At 49.8% G+C, this 14,672-nt stretch overlaps 3 protein-coding genes across 3 annotated transcripts; 1 reads left to right on the top strand and 2 right to left on the bottom strand.

Annotated features, from left to right (window-relative positions):
• Positions 1-7: 7 nt before the first annotated feature.
• On the bottom strand, positions 8-7,500 carry BDW43DRAFT_280203 (uncharacterized protein). The gene is made up of 2 exons (XM_032042399.1): positions 6,961-7,500; positions 8-6,893 (listed from the first exon to the last, which is right to left on the bottom strand). Exons 1-2 carry the CDS (start codon positions 7,450-7,452, stop codon positions 117-119), a joined length of 7,269 nt encoding a protein of 2,422 aa, XP_031898881.1. The 5' UTR covers positions 7,453-7,500; the 3' UTR covers positions 8-116.
• An 880-nt stretch (positions 7,501-8,380) lies between these two features.
• Positions 8,381-10,456, bottom strand: BDW43DRAFT_124332 (FAD-dependent oxidoreductase). Its single transcript, XM_032038100.1, has 5 exons — positions 10,271-10,456; positions 9,923-10,168; positions 9,262-9,845; positions 8,850-9,199; positions 8,381-8,793 (listed from the first exon to the last, which is right to left on the bottom strand). Exons 2-5 carry the CDS (start codon positions 10,092-10,094, stop codon positions 8,520-8,522), a joined length of 1,380 nt encoding a protein of 459 aa, XP_031898880.1. The 5' UTR covers positions 10,095-10,168; positions 10,271-10,456; the 3' UTR covers positions 8,381-8,519.
• A 27-nt stretch (positions 10,457-10,483) lies between these two features.
• BDW43DRAFT_280198 (uncharacterized protein) lies at positions 10,484-14,543 on the top strand. Its single transcript, XM_032042398.1, has 3 exons — positions 10,484-10,661; positions 10,742-10,778; positions 10,843-14,543. Exons 2-3 carry the CDS (start codon positions 10,769-10,771, stop codon positions 14,244-14,246), a joined length of 3,414 nt encoding a protein of 1,137 aa, XP_031898879.1. The 5' UTR covers positions 10,484-10,661; positions 10,742-10,768; the 3' UTR covers positions 14,247-14,543.
• The last annotated feature ends 129 nt before the right edge of the window (positions 14,544-14,672 follow it).

The raw sequence follows: 14,672 nt of genomic DNA, 5'->3' as shown, positions 1-14,672 counted from the left end.
TTGACGGGAAAATGACCGCTACTAACCTGTAGCTCCCAGTGGCATTCAATTATGTGCTTCCAACCACTATTCTGTACAGGCCTGCCAAGCTCTGTTTAGTCACGACCAATGCTAACTTATTGATATCCATTCAATGCATGCAGTCCGAGGTCCTTGCAATCCGCAATCGCTTGCCCTGGCTGGGCAGCGAAGCATTGAACTGTCTTAACTAGTCCTTCTAAAACTTTCTGCAGCCTCTGCTGTGACATCAGACCTGCGGGCGAGGAAACATAAACAAATATACTATCATTCCGGGGCACTGTCACCACATGCAAGTAGCTGCGTTGATAAGGCTGCGAAAAGGCCCGTGCCGTGCAGTCAATCCCATGATCTAAGGAGAATTGCGGAGTTAGGTCAATGTTCTGATGCTGGAACAGCATTCCCAATTGGGTATCTTCTGGCCAACTGGTAGCTTGGCGAATAATATTTGACAGACCGACTGTGTCACAAATCATGGTCTGAACGTGCTGGTCATGAATTTGGCGGAGAAACTGTGCGACTGTCTGCGTGGGGCCTGCCTGGACTCGCACGGGGATGATGTTGAGGCACGGCCCAACTATGCCTTCAACACCAGGGAGATCGACTCCGCGGCCGTTGACGACCTGACCAAATGTGACGTCTTGCTGGCTGGTGAGCTGCATGAAGACATACGCAGAGGCCGCTTTAAAGAGGGTGGCCATTGTAACCCCGGTGGGAAGGTCGAAAGAAGGGATAGTGTCTTGGCTTTCTATTATTTCGTCTGAACGGTGAGTGCAAGGGATAGTAGTATTGGTGCTTTGCGGGATGTGGGTCATTGAAGCGTCCTTGAGGATTTCACGCCAAATCGCAAATGATGTATCAGTGTTGTAGCACTGGATGTGGCGAACATATGTTGAAAAACCAGATGACGGGTTTGAGAGTGTGTCTCTCTGATATGCGGTTGCTAGGTCCTGGTAAATGGTCGACATGCTGTAGCCATCATATTGTGCATGAGACATTCTTATAATCAGAACGTGCTCCTGCCCGTGCAAAGAGGAGAGAAGTTTAAATCTCAGAGGAGAAATGCTAAGGGGTAAAGGGATAATATTATCAGCTCTGCACAGATCTTCTGCAGCGCTGGTGAGATCCTCAGAACACAATATCTGCGTAAAATCGAGATCGATATGACCCAAAACTATCTGTAGTAAGGCATGCTGATGTGAGACAAAGACCGTGCGAAGGGCTGAGTGCCGATCTAAAAGCGCTTGACATGCTGCCTTCAATCGTTCCGAATCCACAGCACCTTTCATGCTTAGGAAAAAATGGGTACAGGGCCAGTAAAGGATGGACTCGGTCTGGAAGTCTGTGGTATGCATAATCTCAGCAATATTATCCGCCCCGCCGAAAACTTGAGGCCCAATTATCTCGCGCAGATATGCCTCATCAATCGTGGCCCTTTCATGTGTTTTTGGTGTTTGTGACGAGTCATGATGGCTGCCTTTGTGCGCCAGGCTTTCCAAATTGGGACATAGGAAGACATCTCGAACCGTGAAGAAGAGCCTTGCCTGCCTTGCAGCACTCACTAGCTTCATTGCTGTGCTAGAATCACCCCCCAGTCCAAGGAAATTGTTCGCCATGCTTACAATATCAAGGCTAACACCAAGAACGCTGGCAACCAATTCCTGCAGGCTCTGTTGCGCAGGTGTTGCAGGGAGCTGTATTTCCCTTTGGTTTGATATGTAGTTCATCAGTGTACTAAAGGGGAGTTGTTTCACACTCTTTTGAAGCCTGAGTCGGTCTAGTTTGCCTGAGAAAGTTAATGGTAGGCGCCTAACAGGAATGAAAGTGGAAGGGATCATAAAGGTAGGTAGGGAGTTTGTCAGGCAGGATTTGACGCGAATTGCCTCTGAACGAAATTCGGCATCAGGAGACAGGAAAATTGTATCTATATCTCCGTTTTTCTCCCCTTTGTTGGGAAGAACATCATTCAGCTCCACAAAGGCGATGACCATGGCAGCAGTAGCCTGCTTCGGCGTAATTATATCCACGCAAACATGCCTTGCACGCTCAAAGCACGCCCTGACGTGCTGCTCAATATCTCCCAGCTCAATTCGCTGACCCCGAAGCTTGACTTGCGTATCCTTTCGGCCTATATATTTAATTGACCCATCGGCACTGTATCGTGCAATATCCCCTGTTTTGTACAGGCGCGACGCACTGGCCGATGACTGAAGATCTTTCAACCACTGTGGGGGCTTGGTAATGAACACTTCCGCCGTCTGGGCTGGATTATTCAAGTACCCGCGTCCTACAATAGGCCCTTGAACTACCAACTCACCCGCAGCACCGATTGGGGCGAGTTTCTCATGATTCGCTTTGTCCACAATCCACAATTTACATCCCATGGCAAACCCTATGTTGGACGGGTCTGAGTCCTTATTGATCTGGGACTGGACGCAGCACCCCACGGAGCACTCCGCAGGACCATATTCGGCAATTAAACGACTCTGTCCCGACCAGATGGCAATGTCTGCATTGGATAATGGCTCCCCGCCCACAATGATAGTTTGCAGAGTCGGAACCGCCTTTGGATGAAGCATTCGGAGGACGGACGGTGTCAAGCATGCCCAATCGGCCTGATACGTGTTGATTGTTTCGGCCAGGTGGTTGATTCGTTCCGTTTCGGAGGGAACGCAGAGACATGCACCAGTTGCCAAGCAGAGCAGAGTATCTGAAATGCTGACGTCGAAGCTGTATGAGGAAAATTGGAACACCCTTGCCGTATCAGTGAGTGACAGGGCCCCTTGTCGCGCTCTGGAGCCAGTGACAAACATCCGATGATCAATCACAACGCCCTTGGGTTTGCCGGTGGAACCGGACGTGTAGACCGCATAGAGAGCGTTATGGGGTTGTACAGATACACCACTACTCCTACTACTACTACCGGAGGACACTCTGGATCCAGGTAGTAGTAGCTGATCAAGGGTTTCCCCACATACAATTACACAAGAACTAGACGAGGTAGTAAGGCTCTGACTGAGTGGGGACTGGGCTGTGGAGGAAAGGATCCAAGCTGCGCCTGCGTCGCGTACAATTTCTTTCAGTCTCAGTTGAGGGTGCGAAGGATCGAGCATCACAAACGCTCCTCCGGCCAGTACAACCGCTACCATGGCCACCGTGGCCCACTTGGACTTTTCGAAGCACAAGCCCACATACATTTCTGGTTTGATCCCAGTCTCAACAAGATGATCAGCTAGCGCAGACGATAGCCTGTAGAGCTCTGAATACGTTAGACTCCCGTCCCACGCACACAGCGCCGTTGAGTTAGGTCTGGAAGCGCATTTTGTGCGAATAAGTTCATCCATACACATGTCGACTTCGTAGACTGGCCAGTTCCAGATGGAAAGTTGTTGTTTGGTTCGCTCAGTACATAGATTGAGATCTGCCACCGTGGCATGCGGCTTGCTGATGATCTCAGAGATAGCTCTGGAATACGTGTCTAAGACATTGGCAGCGTGATAGTCCGACAGGATGGTTGTCCAGTACTCGAGAAAGACGGTCATCCTCGAGCCCGATGTAATGGCATTAATTGAGATGTCATACTCCGTTGGACTTTGTTCCCAGGTACATTCAACAGTGAACGGAGACATGTCAGATTCTTCTGGGGACAGTGGCCTTCGGAAGGAGAACACCGTGTTGAAGAGGGGCTGGTCACCGAGCTGACTAGAGTGCAAGATGTCCGCTAGAGAACAGTGCTGGTAAGACAGGCCTTGGACGAAATCCTGCCGGTTTTGCTGCAGAATCTGTTTAACTGGGCGATTATCCTGGGTCAGATCAACACGGGTGATGAGCATGGTGATAAAGGGTCCAACGGCTTCGTCAATATCGGTGACGGGAACATCGCGACCTGCGGTCAAAGAGCCAAAGCAAACATTGCTGAAGCCTGTGTACGCACACAGTACAACTCCCCATGCTACCTGGAGGATGTTGGACAGGGTAGTGCCGGTCGACTGACAGAACGAGTGAAGTGTTTTCATCTGGGCATCTTCAAAGACTATATTCTGCATTTTGAGTTGCTTCCCCTTATTGAGACGCGCAGGCTCACCTTCCAGCGCGGGAAACAAGCACGGCTCAGCAGCTTTAAGGTACTCCTTCCAATATGCAAGGGACGGCTGTTGCGAGATTGTTTTCAGGTACTGCGTATATTTCTGAAAGCTGTAACAGGGCCCTGGTTGCAGCGTTTTGCAATATGCTGAAACCAAGTCTCGCATGATGATTCTCATGGAACCCGCGTCGAGCAGGGTGTGGTCTGTATCCAGCAAGCAGAAAATAGTATCCATCGATGATTGAACAAAGAGTGTGAGCTGAACTTGTGGCTCAGTCTCCTTATAATCCCTCCACTGGTTCTTGATGATCCTACTAATGGTTATCTCGCTGCCATCCTGCTGCACAACGTTTATTGAAGGAGTCTCCTTCAAGACAACGTTGTAGAAATAACACCCATTATCCGAGGAATTTTCCACTACGATAGCCCGTAGCATTGGGTGGCGCTTCACCACAGCTTGCCATGCCATTTTCAGCCGGTCTAACTGAATAACCTCGACGCTTGACCTTGTCTTCAGTTTCCACACCGTGCGCACCTGATAGCTACCCGTCTCTCTAGCACGGCTCAACAGCATGCCTTGCTGCATTGGTGAGCAGGAGAAAGCTGTATCAACCTTATCCAGAGGAACGGGTAGTGATGACGGATCCACCATGTGCTCCCACTGGGGCTGTCCTAAGTCCACCTTACCGTTGCTGGGAAGCGGGTCAGGTTCTATTGGACCCAGTTTCGCCGCAAGGGAAGACACGGTCATGCAGTGAAAGATATCCTGGACCGTCAAGGAAATACCTGCATGCCGACATTTGGATACAACCTGCATTGCAGCAATGGAGTCACCCCCAAGATGGAAGAAATTGTCATCGATGCCGACGGTACTTTCCTCGGCCTTGAGTACCTGGGCAAATATCTGCTGCAGCTGACTCTCTATCGATGTTTTTGGTTTCGTACTACTCTGCTTTGAATTTGATTGTAGAAACCGGTTGAAATCGAACACTGCCATATCAAGCGATGATGCGCACTCACGAAGGGTTCGACGGTCTGTTTTGCCGCTTACAGTCAGGGGTACGTCAGACAGCGGGATAAAAGACTCTGGCAACATATACGGAGGCAGAATGTTTCTTAGGTTCGAGTCTGCCTGTTTAGCATGATGGAGGAAATTATCGGATGGTTCCTCAAACAAGGAGCTGCCTTTTCGTTGGCGTTCTGTTAATGGACGCTCTGGCACGATGAATGCCAGCAAATGAGGATATGGCTTGCCCTGGAGGGTAACAACCTCTGCTATGACTTTCGAAACCTTCGTAGGAAAGCACTGCTTGACCTGATACTCGACTTCGCCCAGCTCTACCCGTTGGCCCCGAATCTTGACCTGCACGCCTTTCCGCCCAACATACTGCAAGGTTCCATCAGGGTTGTACTGAACCAGGTCTCCTGTCCTATACACTCGCCCTCTCTGGCCAGATATTTGTCGTACCCATTCTGGCGTAGATTTGAAGGCCATTTCCGTGACGGATGGGTTATCGAAATACCCCTGGGCGAGACTGGGCCCTTGAAGCAGTAACTCTCCAGCAGCACCCACCGGCGCCGGTCGTTGATAATCTTCAGGATCTGCAACCCACACATTCGCGTTGGAGGGCCGACCAATCGTCCTCAATGTGTCGACTGAGCGAACTTGCGGATTAACACAGCAGATGCCGCACCATTCCGTCAGCCCATGGGCTTGCATGACATGGACCCTACTATTGAGCCATGACGCAGCTTGACTCTTGCCCGCAAGTTCACCAGCAAGTGCTAGAATTTCAAGTTTGCTCAACTTAGTTGGGTCGATCGTGCTAGCGAGTGAGGGTGTGAGTATTGCCCAACTGACCTGGAGCGTTTCCATCACGTCGGTAAGGCCATTTAGGCGACTCTCATCTGATGGAACACACACTGTCCCTCCCTTAACCAGGGTGCACCATATTTCAATCAAGGAGACGCCAAAACTCAAAGAGGCAAATTGAAGTACCCGGCGTCCTCGATCGATTTTTAGGGTCTCGCCGTGGATATCAACGGTAGAAAAGGCGTCCTGATCCATTACACAGCCCTTGGGAGCCCCGGTACTTCCGGACGTGAAGAGAACGTACGCCGGATCGGTCGGGGCAATCTCTGGAAAAGGCACATCTGGCTGCGATAGGGCTAGCGACTCATCTACTATAATGACTTGCTCCACGGTCTGGGCCAGTTTGTCTCTGGAACTGGCCGAGGTCAAAATAAATGTAGCCCTGACCTGGCGCATGATCGCCTCCATGCGCCGTAATGGATACGAGAGATCCAACGGAACAAACGCAGCCCCTGTCTTATGTATAGCCACCAAAGCGACAATTGCCCATTTAGATTTCTCGAAACACAGCCCAACGAAACTACCGGGGCCAACACCCCTCGAGATCAAATTTTTGGCTACATTTGATGACAATCGCTCAAGCTCCCCGTAGGAAACGGTGCCATCCCAGGATACCACCGCGGGTGAACATGGGTCTTCGACGCTTCGTCGATGAATCTGTTCCGCCACAGAGACGAAAGCTCTCCGTCCCAGATGAGGATTATACCAGCTGGTGATATCAGCCCGGTTCCGGTCGCTGAACATATCCATCTCAATGACCTTCTGGTGTAAAGGACCCTTGATCATGCTCTGGACCACCTGCTCAACATTGCTTGTCAAGTTCCTGGCCTGCACCTCGGAAGTATGGGAGAGTTGGTGATGCACAAGCAGTTGAACGGTGGTTTTATGTACTACCGCGATAAGAGCGACGTCGAATTCCTGCATATATATATATATATATATATTAACTCCATAGAGCATTGGTTTCTAGAATGGTTTTGCATACCTCTCTGGTTTTTAGAATTGGAGTGATGGGATCACTATCAAGACTCGATTTATCTCTCGTCAAGCCAAACCCGTGTTGAATTAGAACACTAGAGTTATAGAGGTCTCGCCCTACTGTGTCAACGGAGCATCGCACAATAGATCCTCCATCTGTGACGAGATTTCCAACAGAAGTCTCCTCATCTAGAAATACCTTGCAAACATACATCTCAGACTGAGGAACAGGCTTCCGGGACGATTGGTAGTGCTCGGGTGCGCTACATGCAAATAGCAAAGGACTGCTGCCAGAGAATCGATGGAGCACGATGCTCCATACCGTTTGCAGGAATCGGTCCAAGCTGGCATTGGGCAGAAGGTTCCTGAATTCATCAAGGGCAAACTTGGTCTCTATTTCCACGAGATTGGACACTCGCTGTGATACAGTATCAATAGATGCTGGGAAGAGAGTAGGGTTGGTTTCTAGACTGTCGTCGTTGGCGTTGTAGGAACCCATCGTGAAATTAGTTCTGGATTCTTGATGTATATTTTGCCAACTATAATCGAATTACATTCCCTAGGCACTTCAGTAATATATAGTCTATACCGACTGATCCATCTAGCATAAGTAACAGGAAAAGCCGCGAAAATACAAGTAGGGGCCCCTGGCACGCAAACATGCACCTCGTACTTTTGGCAGCTGCCCAGTTACATTGGTCCAATTTGATTGTGGATCGTCAAGTCTATCTCGTATTACTTTAACTCCCTGCGACTAACAGGAATCCTGTTTCCATAGGCTACACAGTAACAGGTGCATCTTCTCGTGTCTGACTGCATGCCAAACGTGGGTTGGAGTCCAGATCCGTAGATCATCTGCTAATTGTGCTCGTGTCAGATCCGTTCCAGTCGGAGATCTCCTACTGTGGCAATTGTAAGACATATGATTCATAATGCGAATAAGCGAAAGTATAACCTACATATTAGTCCGAGCGATTTGCGGAGCGGATTGAACCTTTTATCTGGACCAGTTGACTAACAGCAATACCGTTCAGGCATACCGGGGCCATAGGAGAGTCATAATATTGACACAATGGAGTACTCCGTATATGCAGGCTTATTTCTTGGCGCTAAGATCCAAGAGAGCAACTTTGGACTTGGTAATCGGTTCAAAAGTAGTAAATTCTAGGCCAGCATTGCATGCAACCTCACCTCTGGTGGCTTGTACCTACGCAGGCCCTAGTAATCCTGAGTGCGGTATTGCACGAAATGAAGTGGAAAGTGTGCACATGAAAGCAAGAAATATATAATGCAGCATGAGATGGTCCCTAGACTTGCTTCAGGAGAGCATATAAGGAGTTTTTGCTCATGAGTAAAAGAACGTGGTCAGCTATCGCGAATGATAATCATCCAACATAAATTACAACGTTACCATCATAGGCGGCTTCGCAATACAACTTATCCTTAAAACTAAGGCGACTAGCAAGTCGGAACGAATGACCGCGAGGCTTGGCACCAGTGGTGGAAAGTACAGTACCCGCCCTTACAGATTCCACCCACCCCATCCTCTCACATAGGTTCGTTCCACTAAGTGTCCTGCCGCAGTAAAGCCAAAAGGCTCTCGCCGTTCGTCGAGTCTCTTGGCCCACCAAGCGGATGATACTCTTCACGCATTTGAATCGCGCTAACAACCTTGGCAAATTCAGTATAAGCATGGGTTTGGCAATCATGCCCGTGGATCCACTTCGGCCGCGGAATTGTTAGCAGCTCAGGGCACTTTTCAACTTCCGGCCAGTCAATGTTGAGCCAAAATCGCTCTAGTTCAAGACTACTTCTCTGTAGGAGAGCAGTTCGTGGAAGCCTTAGAGGGACTGTCAACGGAAGCTCGTAGAGATTGGACAGTATAGAATGATATACCTTATCTTCTCCAATGCATGAAGCGCCAAGGGTACTTCTTCCTTCCCAGCCAAATGCAAGGTAATCGCCAGCACTGCCGCGTCTTCGATTGCTTGGGCTGCCCCCTGCCCCGAGACAGGCAAAAACGGATGAGCGGCGTCGCCGATAATAACCATTCTGCCCCCCTTAGATCTCCAATTAGACAGTGCTTCTCTGATTAGAAGTGGATAATGCATAACGTTTTTAGCCAAGGTTTTCCGGATCGTGGATTCAATTTGGCCCCTCATCGGCCAGTCCCGAATCAAGTGGATCATGCCATCGACCTCTGGGGTCGGTGGTGCCTCTTTCTTTCGGTCATAGCAGTCATTATCCTGCCGAGAGTAAGCGAATGACCCATAACCTAACAGGGGTGGAGGGAAAGTTTCAACCCCACCTTATGTGTACACAGCCAAAAGACCATTTTGCCGTGCTGAATGGTGCTCAGAAGGACATGTACCCCATCCCCAGCAAACACTTTGACTTGATCGGCCTGGTCTGTGTGCGACAGTAGCCAGTGAGACCCCACAAGTGGCTCTTCGGTGGTCATCCAGCCGCGAAACACACAACTACCCGACGAACGGAGTTCAGGTTCGTAGCCGATGATATGTCGTCTCGCCTTGCTATTTACCCCATCACACGCAACGACACAGTCGGCGGTGATTTTCTCCCCATCCACAATAACCCCAGCGCTATTTTCGTCTTCCCAGTATTCGTCTACCTCCGAGGCTAGCCGCATGTCAATGCCTAGCGATTTGGCATGTTTGTACATGACTTGCGATAGCTCTCCTCGGGGGAGCAGATGGCCCTCTCCCGCCTTAAACCCATCGAGCTTATCCTCAGCTATAAACCGACCGGTTTGGTCGTATATAACTGTAGTATTCAACCGGGAGCTCAAACGTCCAAGCTCCTGGCCTACTGTCCCCTTGCCCCATTTCTCTATCACCCGGACAGCGTTGTGAGCAAGTGCGATGCCGTCGCCTGAAAACTCAGACCTTAGCATCGGGGGAAAAAGAAGACGAGAAGGGGGGAAAAAAGGGAGGAAGGAATGAACAAACCGACTGGTTTCAGCTCTTGTGCCTTGTCAAAGGCTATTACCGAATGCCCCTTTCGGTGGCATTCAATAGCCGCAGCCAGTCCGCCAATTCCAAGACCAATGATAATAACTTTGATGCCGCTGGAATGGGGCGGAGCTGTGCTATCAGGGCCGACCTCAACGTGCATTGTCATAATGAATAGATTACCATTAAGTTCCTTTTGTGTCTGAATTTTGTCGAGCTTGTGTCTGTAACTGGACGAAGGTCCTTCTTAAGTCACTACCTTACTCGCTATCAGTTGGCCGGACTCCAACAAATACATATGCCAAATAGTTATCAGCGCATACTCTGTAACTCAATGCGGCTTACCTTCTTGGGGAATAGTAACACAGATCTTCGTCCACAACAGTGCGTACGTGTACACCTGTCATTCGGTAACCCGTCATCTGGGTAAATGGACTGCGGGCGGATGTACATGGACATGGACGCCTTATTTCCCCTACATTAGGGCAATGCAGGGATTCATTCGTATTCAGCCGTTCTTGCAGATCTGCCCCAGTGAGTTCGAGAAAGGCAAAATACGACGTTGCAAGCAATATTGCCAAGGGACCTGTGAATACGATCACCCCCTCTCTTCCATCCGGGTGTCAACATTCTTCTTTCACCCAATGACTGCTTTCTACATACTACCATCTACTTGTTGATTTACTATTGTACACAACTGAGTTTCAGTTATCTCCAGGGTTAGCATCTACCAACAGTATGTAGACTTCCTGTTTCGCAGTCCTCTGGTTGCTCTCAATTTTCTTGTCTCAGAGCTCTCGCTGACTACCACTACAGTTTTTAAGACTCGCATCAATCTTGAGAATGATTGACCGTAAGTCACAACTGACCAACGGGGTCGAGAAGCACCACCCGGGCTAATAAATCTGTGACCCAAGCCGAAGTCAACTATGTCAAATCATGTGACTCCACTGTCGACACACCTGTAGGGGATTTTGGACCTCAAGACGCTGCCAGGCTACGGGAATGGAACAGATCCCTTCCGCCTCCCGTCAATTCTTGTGTGCATACGCAGATCTCGCGGCAATGCCACGAGGCTCCAGACAGTACTGCCATTGACGCCTGGGATGGAACAATGACCTATGCTGAGCTGGAACGAGTTTCCTCCGCATTCGCAGCCCATTTGATACAAATTGGGGTAGGGCGGGAGATAATTGTCCCGCTTTGGTTTGACAAGTCTCGCTGGGTGGTGGTGGCTATGTTGGGAGTGATAAAAGCGGGCGGTGCATTTGTGCTCTTGGATGCATCCTTGCCGTTGAAACGAATCCAGTTCATCGTCGGTGAGGTTAATGCCAGTATTATCGTGGCGTCGACCCAGTATACGGCCCGGGCAGCCGAATTGGTCCCTCAAGTAGTGGTACTGAACGATAGGCTGTTTGATCCGACTAAGCTTTCAGGGAATGATGAGAGTCTCAATTCGCTCCCTTTGGCCAGCCCCAGCAACGCAGTATATGTTATGTTCACCTCGGGCTCAACAGGCCAACCAAAAGGAGTGGTCATCGAGCATTCAGCCTTTACCACCAACTCAATGGCATATGCCAAGTCACTGGCTCTGACGAGTCACTGTCGCGTACTACAATTTGCATCCTATACCTTCGATGCCTGTATGATTGAAATCATGTCCACCCTGATGGTTGGCGGATGCGTCTGTATTCCGTCGAATGAGGATCGGATGAGTCGTCTAGGGGAAGTGATCGCCGACCTGCGGGTTGACTGGCTTCTTCTCACCCCTTCAGTGGCGCGGTTACTGAATCCTGCTGGTATTCCTACAGTCAGGCGTCTGGTTCTCGGTGGGGAACCATTAACTCAGTCTGATATTGAGAAATGGAAGGGACATGTGGATCTGTTCAATGCTTACGGGCCAACTGAGTGCGCGGCAGTGTCAACAACGCAGGCAGCGTCGACATTGGCTGACCCGCAGTATTTGTCCACCTGCCTCGGACAAGGGACAGCGTGCATTACATGGGTCACCAACCCTAACAATCATGAACAACTGATGCCGATAGGTGCTGTGGGTGAATTACTTATTGAAGGACCCAATGTCGGGCGAGGCTATTTGAACGGGAGCAATCGAACAGCTTCTGCCTTCATTGACCCTCCACAATGGCGCCAAGGTTTCCTACAGGGAACCACATCGGGTCGGTTCTATAAAACAGGAGATCTCGTTCAATACGCAACAACAGATGGATCACTGAAATACGTCGGCCGCAAGGACACCCAGGTTAAACTGGCCGGGCAACGCCTGGAGCTTGGCGAGGTGGAACACCATATTCGGAAATACTTCCCTAGAGCGCGGCATGTTATGGCAGCAGTAGTGCCTCGAAAGGACGGCTCCGACTCTCATAGGGAGATACTAGTTGTGTTTATTGATCACCCTGAAGAGTCGGATGAAATTCTCTCTCCTCTTTCTCCTGGAAGCGCTCTAGCCAGTTTGGCTAGTCTCCAAGCCTTCCGCCAGAGAGTCCTGGATGCAATATCTCAACTTCGAGAATCCCTTCCGGAGTATATGGTTCCCTCAAGGTTCATTCCGCTGTCTCGGACCCCACTGCTTCCCTCCGGAAAGGCGGACTTGCAACAGCTACGCAAGGAAGCACAGTCTCTCTCCCTCGATCAAATGAACCTGTACGGCATCTCCAATAGGGAGGCCACGTGCAGCCCCAAAAGCATGGAGGAACAGAAACTTCAGAAGATCTGGGCAGAAGTCTTGGAGATTCCGGCAGACCAGATCGGCCTACACGATGATTTTTTCCAGCTCGGCGGAAATTCACTCGATGCGATGAGGATGGTTGCTAGGGCCCGTATGGAAGGAATGCCGGGCCTGACTGTTTCGGTGGTTTTTATGTTCCCAGCCTTGTCTGCCTTGGCGAAAAGAGCCGATGCCAGATTGGGAGAAAGGCGACAAGACGAGGGCTATGCGTTGTCCGCAAAACTGGACGAGACGTCCCACTTGGATCTCTCTTCTCTGGACACTACTACTATTGTCAATAATGGATTCAATCCTGAGAGTATAGTCGGAGTTTATCCTACAACTGACTTCCAGCGCGTATATATTGAACCAGGACTGAAGAGCTATTTCCTCTGGAGAACGCGATCCTCGGAACCAGTAGAACCAGCTCGACTAACTCGAGCTCTTCAGCTGCTGGTAAACAAGCATAGTATTCTGCGGACGATATTCCTCCCACATCAAGATGGGTTCGTGCATGTTATCCTGGACCATGTTGATATCCAGCTGGCACATCACTCCGCAGGTGATCAGCAGCTGCTGGATGACGTCTGCAGGGCCTTATGCCAAGAAGACAATGATGCATTATTCCCAATTGGACGTCCGTATATACAGGCCACATTGGTGGAGTCTGGGGTCTCTGAAGAATACGCCCTTATTGTACGCCTGTCCCACGCTCAGTGGGATGTCGAGACGCTTCAGCTGTTCTTCCAGCAGTTGACAGATGCGTATAACGGCAAGTCAGTCTCTCCGCCGACGCTAGACTTTCCAACATACATGCAGTACCGCTTGGCGCAGAGAACAACAGAAGCATATACCTTCTGGCAAAGGTACCTCCAGGACTCCACAATCACTGATTGGACTCGATTGGGTACCGCGGACGGGAATCAGAATCGGACGCTAGTAATCGCTTTTGGGGCAGCCTCTCTTCCTCTCGCGCAACCTCGAGGCAAGACCATGGCGACGCTCGTCAGGGCTAGCTGGGCGTTGACTCTCGCGCGACTCACGCAAGAGACAGATCTCATGTTTGGCCATACAGTCAACGGCCGCAGTCTTCCGATCCTCGGTATTAATCAAACAATGGGTTGCTGCCTCAATACTGCGCCGATTCGGGTGATAATCCAGCCATCGTGGACAGCGCAGGATCTGCTTGAACACGTACATGCTCAGTACGTTCGCACAATCGACTACGAAACTTTAGATTTTTCTGATATCGTGTCTAACTGTACTTCGTGGCCTGAGCAAACCCATTTCAGTAGTGTGGTCACACACGACCATCTCGATACAGTCCCGACGATTGGTTTGGATAATCGGCCCGCTGAGCTGCAGCCGGTGCATGTCCGCGTCGCGGAGGATACTTTTCGACGCATGACCTGGCCAGTTCAGGTTATGACTGCTGCGCAGGGATCAAAAGTGACTGTGACGATTCTGGCATCAAGTCATATGCTGTCTCAAAATCGAGCCAACTGGTTGATGGGGAAGTTGACTGAGGCGATGGTGGAGCTGGCGAGGATTGATTCGATGGAACTTCTTAACCTGGCCCCTTATGATGATTTATGATGATTGAGATCTTTGATGTACGCTTTATCGAGTGAAAAAGATTATTTCAATTATAAACGACAGAGTCTGTGGTCGTAGTAGCTAGGCTACTTGTCGCTGTACCAGGCGGGCTGTTTCGTTGTATCCTTCATGCGACACAACTTCCTGGAGCTGCTGGCTTGAAGGCAGGGTCTCTAAGTGACACTAGGAGCGGCATTTGTACAGGTTCTGTGTGCTCATAAATCAGTGTCCAAAGACATTGATTCCTCATAGGCTTGAAGTGACTCCAGAAAGGAATTCAAAGTGTCCACATAAGAACAATACACACAAGAATAAAAAAAGAAGCCATCTAAATTATCATTTTAAGACCTTTCGACAAATAGAACTTACTTTCCTAAAGCGATTACCCCGTTTATCAGGCATTTACTCAGGGTTAAATCCGGCAAA

The sequence above is a fragment of the Aspergillus alliaceus genome, assembly GCF_009176365.1.
Source record: "Aspergillus alliaceus strain CBS 536.65 unplaced genomic scaffold BDW43scaffold_30, whole genome shotgun sequence".
Lineage (NCBI taxonomy): Eukaryota > Fungi > Ascomycota > Eurotiomycetes > Eurotiales > Aspergillaceae > Aspergillus > Aspergillus alliaceus.
Note: the sequence above shows the minus strand (reverse complement) of the source record. Positions and strands in the feature narration are given on the sequence as shown.